The sequence below is a fragment of the Mobula hypostoma genome, chromosome 6 (genome assembly GCF_963921235.1).
Source record: "Mobula hypostoma chromosome 6, sMobHyp1.1, whole genome shotgun sequence".
NCBI lineage: Eukaryota > Metazoa > Chordata > Chondrichthyes > Myliobatiformes > Myliobatidae > Mobula > Mobula hypostoma.
Window position 1 is genome coordinate 28,657,636 of NC_086102.1, and position 16,246 is coordinate 28,673,881.

The 16,246-nt window shown below is 41.3% G+C and overlaps 1 protein-coding gene across 1 annotated transcript in view; it reads left to right on the top strand.

Moving 5' to 3' along the window:
• Positions 1-4,376: 4,376 nt before the first annotated feature.
• The window catches only part of hunk (hormonally up-regulated Neu-associated kinase), a 60,587-nt gene continuing 48,717 nt past the window's right edge, over positions 4,377-16,246 (top strand). The window contains exons 1-2 of the mRNA XM_063049816.1: positions 4,377-5,307; positions 9,687-9,979. Of these exons, the coding sequence (XP_062905886.1) occupies positions 5,083-5,307; positions 9,687-9,979 (518 nt within the window). The 5' untranslated portion in view covers positions 4,377-5,082. The remainder of the gene's footprint in view (positions 5,308-9,686; positions 9,980-16,246) is intronic.

Genomic DNA, 16,246 nt, shown 5'->3' on the forward strand with positions numbered 1-16,246 from the left:
TGGACATTAAGCCCCCAGCTATAATCTTCTTTCAGCCATGATTCAGTGATGCCTACAAGATCAAACATGCCAATCTGTAATTGTGCTACAAATTCATCTACCTTATTCCATATGTAGCACATATTCAGATATATATTCAGTCCTGTATTCACCCTTTTTATATTGTCTGCCTTTTCCATTGCAACTCCTGTTGACTGTAATTTTGCCCTATTGTCAACCTCTCCTCAATACACATTGCCTCTGTTTGTAAACCAGCTACCACATCTTCAGCGCTATTTTCTGCCTTTCCTACAATACTTTTTGCATTGAAATATAGGCAACTCAGTATGCTAGTCACACCGTGCTCAACCTTTGGATTCCTAACTTTGTCTGAGGACTTACCACCATCTGCCTCTACAACCTCTCCACTAACTGTTCTGGCCCTCTGGTTCCCACTCCCTGCAACTCTAGTTTAACCTCCCCTCCCACCCCGTGCAGCATTAACAAACCTTTCATTGGGATATTAGTTCCCCTCCAGTTCAGGTGCAAACTGTTGCTTCTGTACCTTTCTCCTACCTTTCTTGGAGGAGAACCCAACTCCTTAGCCATGTATGAAACTGTATAATCTTCCTAGTTCTGGCTTCACTAGCACATGGCACAGATAGCAATCCTGAGATCACAACCTTGGAGGTCCTGCCCTTTAACTTAGCACCTAACTCTCTGAACTCCCTATGCAGAACCTCATCACTCATCCTACCCATGACATTAGTACCTACATGGACCACAACCTCTGTTTCTTCATCTTCCCACTTGAGAATGCTGAGGACTTGATCTGAGATGTCCCTGATTCTGGCACCTGGAAGGCAACATACCATCCGGGAATTTTGTTTTTGTCCAGAGAACCTTCTTTCTGTTCCCATAACTAACGAATCCCCCATCACCACAGCACACGTCTTCTTCCCCTTCCCTTTTGAGTCACATAGCCAGATTCAGTGCCAGAGACCCGACCGCTGTGACCTTCCTCAATTGGGTCATCCCCCACAACAGTATCTAAAGTGGTACACCTGTTGTTGAGGGGGATGGCCACAGGGGTACTCTGCACTGGATCCTTAACCCCTTTCCCCTTCCTGACTATCACCCTATTTCCTGTGTCCTCCACCTTTGGTGTAACCACCTCTCTATATGTCCTATCTATCACCCCTTCAGCCTTCCGAACGATCCACAGTTCATCGAGTTCCAGCTCCAACTGTTTAACATGGATTGTTGGAAACTGCAGCTGGATGCACCTCGCATTTGCAGTTCCCTGCAATACTAGCGGTCTCCCTGCCTTCCTTCACCCCACAAGAGCAATGTTCAGCTATCCTGCCTGGTATCTCTACTGTCCCAACTAAGCAAATGTAGAGAAGGGAGGAGAAAAAAGGTACCTATAGTTTTTCTTTCTTGCTGTCTCTGATTGAAGCTCCTCTTTGTTAAAGCCTTGAAGAGCTGAAGCCTCAAAATCACTACTCTAACTGTCCAGACGACAGCCGTTGTGCTTTCCCCTGACTTCCTTTAATTTGTTCTTGCTTATCAATCCCAAAGGCTGACTGATCGCTGGTCAGAGCTCCAAACAAACTGGTGTGAGTTGCCGTATTTTACACTCAGTCTGATTCAAATGCTCTCCTCTCAAAAGAAACATCTCTATTTCTGTATTCCCCATGCTTCATCATCTATTTAACAATTGATGGTTTCAAGCCATTCCACAGAATGAAAGTCAAGTGTTATGTTCTGCATTCTCTTATTTTAATATATTCTAGAATCAGAAAATCAGCAACAAAGGCTCCCGAAATATCACGGTATTAAACATAGGCCAGGATGGTCTGATGATTATCTATTTATTGAGATACAGTGTGGAATAGACCCTTCTGGCCTTTCGAGGCCAAGCTGCCCAGCAATCCCCTGATTTAATCCTAGCCTAATCATAGGACAATTTACAATGTAAAAGTTAACCTACCAACTGGTACGTTTTTGGACTGTGGGAGGAGACCAGAGCACCTGGAAGAAACCTATGCAGTTTCGGGGAGAACGTACACACACCTGACAGGTAGTGGCGGGAATTGAACTCAGATCACCTGCACTGTAAAGCGTTGTTTATCTTATTTATTGAGATTCAGTACGGAACAGACCCCTACAGCCCACTGGGCTGCAGTGTCCAGCTATCCCCCCATTTAACCATAGCCTAATCACGATACAATTTATAATGACCTATTAACCTACTAAGCCGTACATCTTTGGACTGTGGGAGGAAACCAGAGCACCCAGAGGAAACCCACGCGGTCATGGGGAGAACGTACAAACTCTTCACAGACAGCATTGCAATTGAACCCTGAACTGTAATTTTTAAATATTTATCTATTGGGATTTAGCACGAAGCATGTCCTTGCACCGTCCACCTCCTGCTTTAGCCCTAGCCTAATCATGGGACAATTTACAAAAACCAACTAACCTGCTGACTGGTAGGTCTTTGGACTGTGGGAGGAAACCAGAACTCCCGGAGGAAATCCAGGTGGTCAAGGGCGAACGTACAACCTCCTTACAGATGGTGGTGGGAATTGAACTCTGGTCGCTGGTGCTGTTAAGCATTGTGCTAATTGCTATGATGCCGTTGCACCAACTGCTAAACTACCATCGATTATTTATTGTCATTCTTCAGTATGTAAGTGTAAAGTAGAACACATTGATTGTTAGTCCAGATTCAATGTCACATCGTGCTAACCACTACGCTACCATGCTGCCTCCAATTGTATTTGTTTAATTTTCCCTTGATTGGGAAAGTTTATATATCATAAAACACACAAATCTGTCTTTGTTATAGCAAAATTACACTCAGTGGCGAGTTTATTAATTACGCCGAAACAGTGCTCATTAATGCAAATATCAAATCAGGCAATAGTTATGCAGCGGTAACTCAATGCATAAAAGCATGCAGAAATGGTCAAGAAGAAAACACAAGGAATTCTGCAGATGCTGGAATTTCAAGCAACACACATAAAAGTTGCTGGTGAACGCAGCAGGCCAGGCAGCATCTCTAGGAAGAGGTACAGTCCTGGTCAAGAGCTTTGGTTGTTCTGAACAAACAACAGAATGGGGAAGAAACGTGATGATTTGCACACAGAAGCCTCTAGAGTTTACAGAGAATGGTGTGAAAATTAAAAAAAAAACCAGTGAGGGCAGGGACAGATCGGTGGGCAAAATCACCTTGTTAATGAAAGAAGTCAGAGTGGAATGGTTCAAGCTGATAGGAAGGTGACAGTAACTCAAATAAGGACAAGTTACAACAGTGGTGTGCCGAAGAGCAGTTGAACACACATGTGGAACCTGGAAGAGGGTGGGCTCCAGCAGCAGAAGACCATGAATATACACTCCGTGGCCACTGTATTAGGTACAAGGGGCATCTAATGGAGAGGCCACTGAGTGTAAATGTGCATTATTTAGCCTCAGAATATATAATTGAATGAAAAATTCTTGTAACATTGCTGCGGGTTGTTAGACAGCATGAAAGGGAATTAGATTGTTCTCCAGACGTAAGACACTGGCCAATTAAGAGCTCTGCTGCCTCGGGACAAATATTCAAATGAAACGGTGAACGGAAAACTATTAGCGTTTGCTTTGCTTCGGGGCTCCCTGGTGAGCAAAGCTAGATGCAAAACGGGCGGCAAGCACGAAAGAAAGCAAATTAAAGACGCGATAAACTGAATTAGAGGGGAAATGGGAGGGTGAAATAGAACAAAATTCGACGAGGGACGGGAAACCAAAAGGAAAATAAAGAGCTAGCCGAGGAGGGGAGAGACCAGGAAAGGGTCAGTATTGTGCGGGTCAGGGCGAACGTGCATAAAATCACGGAAAGATCCAGAAGCGTCAAGTTAAAAAGGAAACAGACGATAGCAAGGGTCACAATCACACAATTCTGCAGAAACTCCGCTGGGGTGAAGGCCACATTAATAATAACCAGCATGTAGACCCAGCCATGTATGGTGATAGAAATATGTCCAAGCGGAGCAACTTTCCCTTTCCCTGGCGATGAGGAGATACGAACAAAATCGGAAAACCTGGGAGAAAAGTTTCGGCGCCGTTTTGGTAAAGGAGGGAAAACATGATACATCATTAATAAACGCTGCGCAAAGAGTTTGAAAAGTGTATTGTTAAAGGCATCTTTCTTTTACTTCAGTGAGCTGAGAATCGGAAAGAAATGTTTAACCGGATTTCAAAAGGAGCTGATTAAAGACCGTGCCGTCGGGAAAGGTACAATTAATAAAATAAAAGGTAGTTCACAGGAGGAAGGAACAAGGCGTCATCAAATTTGAAAGGAGACAGTGGGAAGGTTAAAAAAATCACAAATCGCGTACGAGGAAAAGAGGTTGGGATTGCTCCCGCCTTCTGGAAATCCGAGAAGTTCAAAAGATGAAATCAGTGGTGCCCTTCGCGCAGCTCAGTGTGTGCATGTCTGTGTGTGTCTCAGAGAATTCTCCAGTGACCGAAACTGACCAGAAATCTATACGAATCGCCGAGCGGCATCGCATCTGTCAACATGGATCAGACACGATTAATGGGATCAAACTGAAAACACGAATATATATCTTCCAGAACTGAGAGCTGCTGCTCTCTCTATGCTGTTCCAGCGGCAAACCGTGCCCGCGGGTTTTCTGAAGAGAAATACGCCGATATGGCAGTTGTCTGATTACTTTGCTGCCTCTGAAACCCCTCTCGTTTGCCTCTCTCACAGGAAGTACAGTGGAGCTGTCGGAATGACGATCTCTACATCTGACATAAACTGTTCGCCGCCCCACTTGTAAACATTGCTAGTGCGGGGAAGAGAAACGGAACTTGCTTGACTAACATTCTTTGTGTCAATTAGACTAAGTGCAAGTAACTGGACACCTGCACAGAGCGAGTTCTTTCAATTCCACTTGGTGCCTGAGTTGTTTGGACCGATGTTGAACTACTGATAGTTGGAAATCGGAGCGTACTACTTACTTTGTGGACCTTTGCTGCCTGCGTTTATCGCTCCGGATCGCCGGCACGTTCCTGCAGAGGCGGCGAAAGAAGCCACTTCCCAGGCCAAGGATGCCGGCGGCGGCCGGAGACAGCCTGGACGACCCGTCACCGGGAGAGCTCCGCGTTTCCGGCTCGGAAATTAACCTTCCATTTTCGGTTGCCCATGTTTCTCGAGAGTCAATCCGCAATTTCCACCACACCAAGCGGGTCGGAAGTTATCTGATTGGGAGAAAGTTAGGCGAGGGATCTTTCGCCAAAGTCAGAGAAGGATTGCATGTTCTGACTGGTGAAAAGGTAACTTAGTTTTCCGACTCTTATTTCATTTTTTTATTCAATTGGATCATTGAAGGGCATTTGGCTGAAACACCAAAAACTTAAAAATAGATGAATTGCTTCAGAGGTCTAACGCCAATATTTCCAGAATTACTGTTTTCTGGTCTGATAATGACAATAGTTTAGAACAACTCCTTGCATGTTTACAAAAGTGCAGGAGATAAGGAACAGGTTTCCCAGCATTTGAGGAGCAAGGCAGGGTTACACTGGAGTTGAACGCCTTTGGTCAAAGGCGCGCTAACTTATGCTGGAGAAGTATTCCCTCGGGATGGTGGTTTAACTCAGAGCCAGATGTGATCTGACCCGTAATACAATGGGAAAGGAGCTGGAGCAGATCACAGAGCCGCGAGAACTCCACTCTGCTATTCGTTAAAACAAGAAAACGGCCAGTACACTACCCACATGATACCTGTTCTTCTTGATTCCCTTATTGACCAAAAATCTCAGCATAAAGGAAGGACTTTAGTGGCTTGCTGGAGTGAAGGTTCCCAAAGACTCGCCGCCCTTTGAGCAGAGAAACGAATCCCTATCTCTAAACTGAGACCACGACCCTTAGTTCTAAATTCTTCAGTCCAGGGGAGGAGGGACTCTGTATTCACCTTGCTACTCATCAGAGACTATGGACCACTTCTACTGAACTATTCCCTATAGGTCATCCCTCCCATCCCTAGAGTGAATGTAGAAGGTGTTTCCTCTCTGCTTCTCAGCACCTTGACGGCCGCATTGGACGCGGTTACCAGGCAGAGTATACCTTCCTTAGACTGGTGTATAGCGAAGCAGCTGAAGGTTCATTATGTTAAGTGTGGCCCCTATTTCAGTCAAATTTTCTGCGTGTAATCCATTCTCCTGTACCTTCAAATGTCTTATTGGTCAATTTTGCTTTTGTTTTTCTGTGAAGCTGAATGGGCATTCACACACTAAGAAAGGGTAATATTCAATTTCTAGACTAATGTGTTGCTTCGGCCAAGCCAGAGTGGTCAGCAAGCATAAGGATAGTCAGTGAATGGGATTGTTTAAGATTGCTGCAAAATTTTGGATAATTCATATTTTGAGGAAACACCAAGAAAAGCTGACCAGTATTGTGTTGGAATAGACAGGTCTTGAGATTTTACAACAGACATGAGGGGTTTCACAGGAGATTAGCTTGGGCATGGACAAAGTCGGGCAATTTCATAGAGACCGAAGCTGCTCTTTCTGATGGCACAATAGCTGAAAACTAATTTCTGAGTCAAATGCATTACCAATATTTCAGACTATCCACTTCAACTTCAGAGACTGACCAGAGGAAACTTGGAATAATTGGTTCAAAAACAGGAGAAAATTATCTGTACTTCATTGGCTTATTTTGGGTGCTGGACAAATTTAGAGACAGAGAATGATAGAATGGTGTGGCACAACTTGATGAAAATAGCTCCTGTCTTTTGATGATATCACTGAGGAATAGGAATAAACATGGATAAGTCCATGGTTATAATCAGAGGCAATGCTGTAGCCACCGGAAGGGAAAGTTCAAAGTTAATTTTATTATCAAAGTACATATGTGTCACCTTATACACCTATGCTTATACACCTTATACATCTATGCTTCTTGTGGGCATTCTCACAATTCCAAAGAATAGTAACTATAGCAGGATCAATGAAAGATCAACCAAAGTGCAGAAGACAACAAACTGTGCAAATGCAAATATAAATAAATAGCAATGAATAACGAGAACATGAGATAAAGAGTCCTGAAAGTGAGATCATTGGTTGTAGGAACATTTTTCTGACGGGACAAGCAAGTGTAGTTGTCCCCTTCTATTCAAGAGCCTGATGGTTGTGGGGTAGCAACTGTTCTTGAACCTGGTGGTATGAGCCCTGAGGCTCTTGTACCTTCTAACTGATAGCACCATCAAGAAAAGAGCATGACCTGGATGGCAAGGTTCTCTGATGATGGATGCTGCTTTCCTATGACAGTGTTTGATGTAGATATGCTCCATGGTTGGGAAGGCTTTACCCATGCTGTACTAGGCCCAATCCACTACCTTTTGTAGGATTTTCCATTCAAAGGCATTGATGTTTCCATACCAGGTTGTGATGCAGCCAGTCAATATACTTTCCACCACACGTATATGAAAATTTCATCAAAGTTTTAGATGTCATGTCAAATCTCCATAGAGATGGGAGAGGAATTAACATTAAAAAACTGAAGATGCTGGAAGTCTGAAATAGAAGCAGAATCTATGGAAGGGGAAACTCAGTTAATATTTTGGATTGAAGATTTTTGGTTATAATTCAGAAAGAGATAAGATCCAGGAAAGGGATTGCTAATGATCTTTGGTTATGACTAGGTAAATATGAATGGAGCTTGATGAATTCAGACAAACCTAGCTGGTGTGTAGCTGAGAGACGGGAGAAGGGGGTGAGGTGGTCAAGTATATTAAAGACTGAGGCAGACTGAGAAAGTCAAAGAGTAATGCATTAATTATAAAGGGTTTTATTGGCGATCTTCATCAATAATATAGCCTTATGCATGAACATGTTGTATTCCTGTTTATGTTCTTACTGTAATTTTGGTTGCTCGGGTGAATCATGATGTGCCAACTTCTCTACAATGTCACACAGTCTGGAACATTCAGTTTGTAGTATTTTTAGTGAAGATTCAATATGCATAAACATTAATGTTCTGCTTTACCACTTTTTTGCAATAGATTTAACAAGGAGGCATTGTAACAATAGTGGAAACTAGATTGCAAGAATACAAGTATAGAACTCCAAGTAAGATGGCCAAAATATGGAAGGGTTTGGCTTTTGATGGTCCCCTTTGGTTTGGAGAATATGTAGTTCTATATATTTTTAGTTCAAGACTAGACTGCCATGAGTTGCAATAACAGAGTTCAGTTCTAAATACACATTCTGTGCAAGGACCGAATTATTTCCTCCACCTTTACCTCAATTAACTTTGATTTGAATCCCCTGGTGTGCTTCTCCTTTCTTCTCAGTTAAGTTATTGGTGGCAGCAAAGAAGCAAATCAGCTACAGGAGAGCCTCACAAGCATGTCTTTTAAAGTCTTGGTTGGGCCACACCAGGAGTATTGTGTGCAGTTCTGGTCACCTGATTGTGCCAATGGATAGGGCAGAAACAGACACAATAGTGGTGTTTCAATGGCATTTAGACAGGCTAATGAATATTCTTGGAATGGAGTGATATGGATCATGTGCAAGTAGAAAAATTTACTTTAATATGGCATCGTGTTCAACACAGACTGTGGGCTAAAGGATCTGTTCTTCTGCTGTACTGTTCTATGTTCTATGTCCTTGGTTTGAAAGCAGCGTTCTCCCTTGTGCAAGATCACAATGCTCTTAAAGTTCTTCCCGGAGCAGAAAATTGAACATTGATCAATTTTCCATGAAAATTACAGCAGGTGTAAAGATATAAAAAGTACATTAAATTATTAACATTTACTGAAAATATCTTAAAAATGAATACTTGAATTTTTAATTAATGATCTCCATTGCTGGCAACACTCCCACACCAACAATATTATGATCACATCCTTCTTCTAGCGTGGTGATCACAACTGCATAAAACTTTTTATATGGTTCTCAGTGATTTCCTTTCTCAAGCATTCTATGCCTCAGACTGTAAAAGAAAGCATCTAAAAGAGAAAACAGTTAACGTTTCAAGTAAGTGACCCTTTATCAGAACTGGAAAAGAGAGGGATAAGTTAGTGTTTATCCTCCTCGGCTCCAAGGAAAATAAACCAGTCTAGCCAGAGTCATAACTGAAGCAACATCCTGGTGAACTGCCTGTGCATCCTTTCCATCAATCAGGTAGTGCGGTGAGCAGAAACGCATATAATATTGTCAAAGTTTCCTTTTCCCCACCAGAGCTCTGAGGTGCTCCAGATTGCAACATGTGAAGTCTCCTGCTTTGAGAAATAATGCACTGAATTGCTGGCATTATTTAATGTCAGGCCTGATTTAACTTTAAAAGATTATTGTAAAACAACAATGCTTTGACATTATACAGTTCACATTCTTGTGTGACCGTCCTTAATTTGTTTCCAAATGGTTATCATCAATCAGAGGACGATAATCACCAACACTCTGTTTACTACTTACAATGTATAATTTGAACCGTACTCTCCAGACACAGTTTTAACTGCTGGGTGTATTTCACAATTGTAGTTGGGAAAGTATGAACATTTCAAACCTCATAAGATCCAAGTGGCCACACGGCACCTATTCATTTTGAGTCATTTATCTTTCCAAAAGGAGTTAGCTCATCAATTAGTTGCAGACGTGGGCTGGAGTAAATTTCGTGCTGAATGGTAATCAGAATTTCTGTTATCTGTTAGGTGGCTGTGAAGGTTATTGATAAGAAGAAAGCCAAGAAAGACTCCTATGTAACAAAGAACCTGCGGAGAGAAGGACAGATCCACCAGATGATCAGGCACCCAAATATCACGCAGCTTCTGGATATACTCGAAACAGAGAACAGCTACTACTTGGTTATGGAGCTATGCACAGGAGGCAACTTAATGCACAAAATGTATGACAGAAAGATATTGGAAGAAGCAGAGGCACGCCGATATATCAGGCAACTCACTCTAGCAGTGGAGCACCTGCACCGAGCAGGAGTGGTCCATAGGTAGGTGTATGGGTGTGCATACGTGTGTGTGTGTGTGTGTGTGTGTGTGTGTGTGTGTGTGTGTGTGTGTGTGTGTGTGTATTTGCTTTTCACGGGTAGATTTAATCTTATAAAAGGGCATATTATCATAGTATCATTATTGATGATGGTAATCAACTCTTTGTCTGTCATGTAAGCACACTTGGCTGACACTGCTGTTCCCAACATCAAAAAGTCATGCTACCACCTGAAATATGTCAAAATAAATACCTTAAAATGATGAATAGCATATCAGAAAGCCTTGAAGTCAATGTTCTGACATCTGTTACAGTTGTTTAGGTAAACTGGAATGTAAATGGGAATGGGATAAAGGAAATTTAGAATATCTGGCTTGATGAATATCTTTATTCATTAGCATAGGAAAAAAAAACTGCCAGCAATGTTTAAGTTATTTAATGTGCATGTTAGAAGTCTGATGCTGATGTGATAGGAAAGTTAACTATTGAATGGAGAGAGTTTTGATGGACTGGATGGTACCTTTTCCAAAGATTCAAAGTACACTTATTATCGAAGTATGTATGCAGTATATTGCTCTGAAATTCGTCTTGCTCACAGGCACTCACCAAACAAAGAAGAACCATAGAACCAACCCGTTCAAAGAAAAACATCAAATATCGACCCCCCACCCCACGCACAAAAAAAATATGCAAACGGCAACAAAAAGAATGAAAACATAGAATATAAAACACAAAATCAAAAGGCATATTTCAGTACATTTCATCTCAGTGTTCGTTATCTGCAGGCGGCCCTGATTCAAAAGTTGCCCAGAAGTAGTAGCAAAAAAGAGTGACCAGGGCGAGAATTAGAAACTAGAACGCATCATAAACCTAAATTAGAGTCCAAGTCTACAATCCGGGTCAATTAAACCTTGCTCCAGCACCATCTGCTGACAGCATCAAGGGAGGAAGAGGTAACTCAAGTGCAAGGACCTTCCCTTGGGAGTAGTGAGTGAGAAAGGGCACGAGACTGCCACATGCAGATGCCTTCTCCGGCAGCAGTGATTGAGAGGCTGGTAGATGGCACTGAACACTTGCTTTCCCTCAGCACCCACCTCGATGATTTTAATCTTCCCCAGCGCTTTCATCAGCAAAATCAGGGAGAGAAGGAGTTGATCATGAGCTCGTTCCCTGCTTCCTGTCTTCCACACTGCATGCTTTGTTGCAGCCTTGTGGAATACTCTGGAGACAGTAAAGCACCAGAATGCCTTATCAGCTTTACATCACAATGCCAGGATGTAGATAACAGGCTGTAACAGTAGCAGAACCATATCTGAAATGAAAAGAAGATGCAGAAGAAGTGAAGGGGGTTGCTTCATGAACTGTCTTGAGGGGGTTGCCTTTGGTAGCGTTGTTTGCTGGTGCCATCTTCTTCTTTTTCCCATATGTATTTTTAAATAATTTGGTACATATTATAAAATTGAAAATAGTATCTTGGTATCTCTAAAACAGAAGAAGTTCTACAGGTGCAGACTAACACACAAAAAATGCTGGAGGAACTCAGCAGGTCAGGCAGCACCTATGAAGAGGAATAAAGAGTCGATGTTTCTCAACCAAAAAGACCAATTCTTTATTTGTCTCCATAGCATAGTGTCAGCACAATGCTTCACGGTACAGGCAACCAAGTTCAATTCCTATCGCTGCCTATAAGGAGTTTGTACATTCTCCCCGTGACCGCGTGGATTTACTCCGGGTGCTCCAGTTTTCTCCCACAACCCAAAGACATGCCGGTTAGTAGACTAACTGGTCATTGAAAATTGTCCTGTGATTAGGCTAGGATTAAATCGAGGGGATTGCTGGGTGGCTCGGCTCAAAGGGCCGGAAGGGCCGAATTCTGCACTGTATGTCAATAATGTAAAAATGATGCTGCCTGACCTGCTGAGTTCCTCCAACATTTTGTGTGAGTTATTCTGCTACCTCTAACTGATTTTAAAAACTAATTCACCTAATGCAATAAATTTAGCAATGGCCATTTCAAGATTCCTAATATGGTATATCCATTTAGGTAAATAACATATCACATTAGATACTGATTTGATAGAGATATGAGTGAGTATATTCAGAAGCTTCTCAATACATTTACTCATAGCTCTGTCCAACATTTTCTCAGATTTTACCAGTTATATCACTTTAGAGCAGGGGTTCCCAACCTTTTTTTATGCCATGGACCAACACCATTAAGCAAGGGGTCCGTAGAAGCCATGTTGGGAACCCCTGTTTAGAGCCTCCTTTAGTATCTCATTGTATACGCTCACAATCCACAGTATAAAAAAGTGGGTTAGGAAAATGAATCACTCACAAAGACACATTATTTTAATCACATCCATAGGAAGGTGAAGCAGCTATATTCTAGATTTAATTAGAGTTCCATGATATGGATGCTACTAGCATCACTAGTATCAATTATGTACAGAATTATTTATTGGTTGGGGCAAAGGGATGGAGTGAATTGAGGCAGATTTGCTAATGACACACAAGTAGACAGGAAAGTAAGCGATGAGGACAATGCAAAATGTCTGCAAAGGAATCTACGCTGTGGCCACTTTGTTAGGTATAGGAGGTACTGTAACTAATAAAGTGACTACTGAGTGTATGGTCATGGTCTTCTGCTACTGTAGCCCACCCTCTTCAAGGTTCAACTTGCTGAACATTCAGAGATGCTCTTCTGCACACCATTGCTGTAATGCATGGTTACTTGGGTTACTGTTGCTTTCCTGTCAGCTTAGACCAGTCTGGCCATTCTCCTCTAACCTCTCTCATTAATGTTTTTGTCCACAGAAATGCCACTCACTGGATGTCTTCTGTCTTTCACACCATTCTTTGTGAATTCTAGAGACTGTTACTCAAACCACCCTGTCTGGCACCAACGATAAAAGTCAATTAGATCACATGTTGATGTTTGATGTTTGGTCAGAACAACAACTGAACCTTTTTTTCCTCCCTGCTCCCTGCTTTTATACATTGAGTTGCTGCCACATGATTGACTGATTAGATATTTGCATTAATGAGCAGGTGTACTGGTGACTACTGAGAGTAGGTAGGTTGAATGTCTATTTCAGTATTTTGCAGACGGACCAGAATAAGGGTAAATGGTAAGTTATCCACTTGGTATTAAAAATACAAAATTAGGGTAATTTTAAATGGAGAAGGACTCCAGAATGCTGCCTGACAAAGGGATCTGGGAATACTTATACATGAAACAGAGAACGTTAACATGCGAGTACAGCAAGTAATTATGAGGGTAAATGGAATGTTATGTTGGCCTTTATTCACAGAGGAATTAAGTACAAAAATGCATTCATATGTATATTCAAATGTAAGTCTTATAACTTTACAGGGATTCATGGCACCACACCTGGGGTGCTGAATAGTTACGATCTTTTATTTAAGGCAGGATTTTGCACTGGAAGAATTTTAGTGAAGGTTCACGAGCCTTTATTCCTATGATGAAAGGATGTCTTATAAGGAACATTTGAACATGTTGAGCCTATTTACATTGAAGTCTGAAAGATTGACTGCTGATCTTATAACATTTTAACAGGATAGATGCCAGGAGACGGGAGGGTGTGCGGTACAGAACCGGGAGTCACAGCTTCAGAATGAGTTGCCTCTAATTGAAGGCAAAGGTGAGAAGATTCTCTTCTCCCAGAGGGTGATAAATCTCTGAAGTTCTCTATGCTGAAGAGATGTGGAGAATGAATTATTCAATCTTTGAAGGTTCAAACTTAACAAATTTTAGTTTGTAAAGGCGTTAGTACCTGTCGGGAGTAGGCAAGAAAGAGGACTGGCTATGATATCGAGCCACTCCACCTATTGGATCTGACCCACCACTTTGTTCTCACTGCTCATGGTGTCCCCAGCCCACCCAGAATGACCTAATTCAGAATCAGAGTTCCAACTAATCAGACTCATTCTGCCAGCAAGTAGTGATTTAACCTCAGGTAGCAGATCTTAAGGTCTTCCTCTCTATACTTTGATGCTCTTTGACCACTCACTGCTGTCAAAGAACTGGAAGCATCAAATACATTTAAAAATAGTTTCAATTGTTGTCATTGACTAAAAATCATCAAAAGCCCCATCCAGTCCTAAAAGTAATTATTAGAAAGTTAAACAAGGAAAAATAAATAAACCATTTATATGCATTTGTATTTTTACTTCAAGTTGATAACCCTATTTGCATGGATGAGATGCTGTTTCTTCTGTCAGCCTTGTACACCCTGCCTCTCAGCTCAGTAATTCTGTACATCACTGATGTTCTCTCTGCAATTTCCATGGTGGAACAGGAGGTTATATGTGTCTATAGCTGACCTTCACCTTGGCTTCAACATCTGTCTTTCACTGAACATGCACAAGCATCGGAATTGACAAGGAGATATCCAGCCATTCCTCAAGAAATACCAGCCACAGCAGAGAATAACCCATTAATCTTCTTGGGTCCTTATCTCCCAGTGGAGCATGGGCCATTGATGACCTTCCATCTCCATTGTCCAAAGTCGATGGTATGGTTGGAGTTCATCAATGTTTCTGTAATCCATTGTATCCACTGTACAGGGGATTGGCGTATACGGTTTCACCAGAGCCCTATTGGCTGACCTTACCCGTTTCCACCTCTCATGGTGGGGATATAGGGTTAGACTTTGAGAGGCAATCTACTAATGGATAAAACCACAGAACACCAGCAGTGTCCAAAACAGTGCTTGCTTTGATGCAAGACCAGCCTATTCATCAAAGTGACAATGATTGTTAAAATAAAGGCAAGCCATGGTTGATTACAGAGATAGAGAACAACATAAAAGTAAAATAAAAGAGCAGACTAAAGTGAAAGACCTATTGTGGGTTCTGTTGATCTGTGGACAAAATATAGTAAAGAGGTGGATGAGCTGTTAATAAGAGGATGTTAAAATCAATTAAAAATACAATTAAATTTGGTGTGGTTGGGCCAATATGATACCAGCAAAAACCAATGATTGTGATATTTTAAACAACACCATGATATTGGTTGATTATATTGGCAAGTATTTTATATAAGTATTTATTGTAGAAGAAGACAGAATCCCGAAATTCATAGAAAAACTAATTCTGTATCAGGGACAAGGAACCACAAAGGTAACATAATATAAATTCCTGTGGCAATGGAAATAATGGTTTTATAGACTGTCATATCTCAAGATCTAGGATGTTACAGCAGCTAGCCAAGAACACAATAGTTACTCTAATTATCACATTTCAAATTTCTCTTGATTCTGGAAATGTAACTTGGGAATGAACATTGTGCATGTTATTATGCTAATTAGGAGAGAGGAAACGGGGAATTTTAGACAGGTCAGCAAAACATCTATTACAGGAAAATGCTGAAATCTATAATTAGAAAAGAGTGACTGAATGAACTGAGAATTTTACAGTTGTTCTGCAAAATGATAGATTGGTAAAAGATAAACCCAATGGAAGTTTTTGAAGAGGATATTAAAGTTACTTGTTAAAGCATGTGTTTTTAACTGAAATTGCAAAAGACATTTGATTAAGCCCTTTGTGAAGAACAGCTCACTGATAATAAACATAAAATTACAAAAAAGAGAAAATCTGAAGATGCTGGTAATCAAAGTAACACATACAAAATGCTGGAGGATCTCAGCTGGTCAGGCAGCATGTATGGAAAAGAGCAAACAGTCAACAGTTTGGGCCATCAGGACATAATCAAGGTATAAAGTTTAAAGTTCAAAGCAAATTTATTATCTAAGTACATATGTAGTATGTCACCTTATACTATCCTGAGATTCAGTGATAAACTGCACTCAACAAAGATGGACAAACAATGAACATGCAAAAGACAAATTATGCAAATACAAAAAAGAAACAAAAAACAAAATAGTAAATTATAAATATTGAGAACATGAGTTGTAGAAAGTGAGTCCACAGATTGTGAAATCAGTTCAGTCTTGGGGTGAGTTCAAGAGCCTGGTTCAAGGGCTTGGTGATTGGAGGGTAATAACTATTCCTGAATCTGGAGGTGTGGAACCTAAGGCACCTATACCTCCTCCTTGATGGCAGCCGTGAGAAGAGAGGATGGCCTAGATGGTGGGGGTGGTTGATGATGGATGTTATTTTCCTGTGACAGCACTCCTTACAAATGTGCTCAGTGGTGGGGTGGGCTTTACCTGTGATAATCTGGGCTATATCCACTATCTTCTGAAGGTTCAAAAAAGGTAGTAGGGATAGTCTGGGTAATTATAGA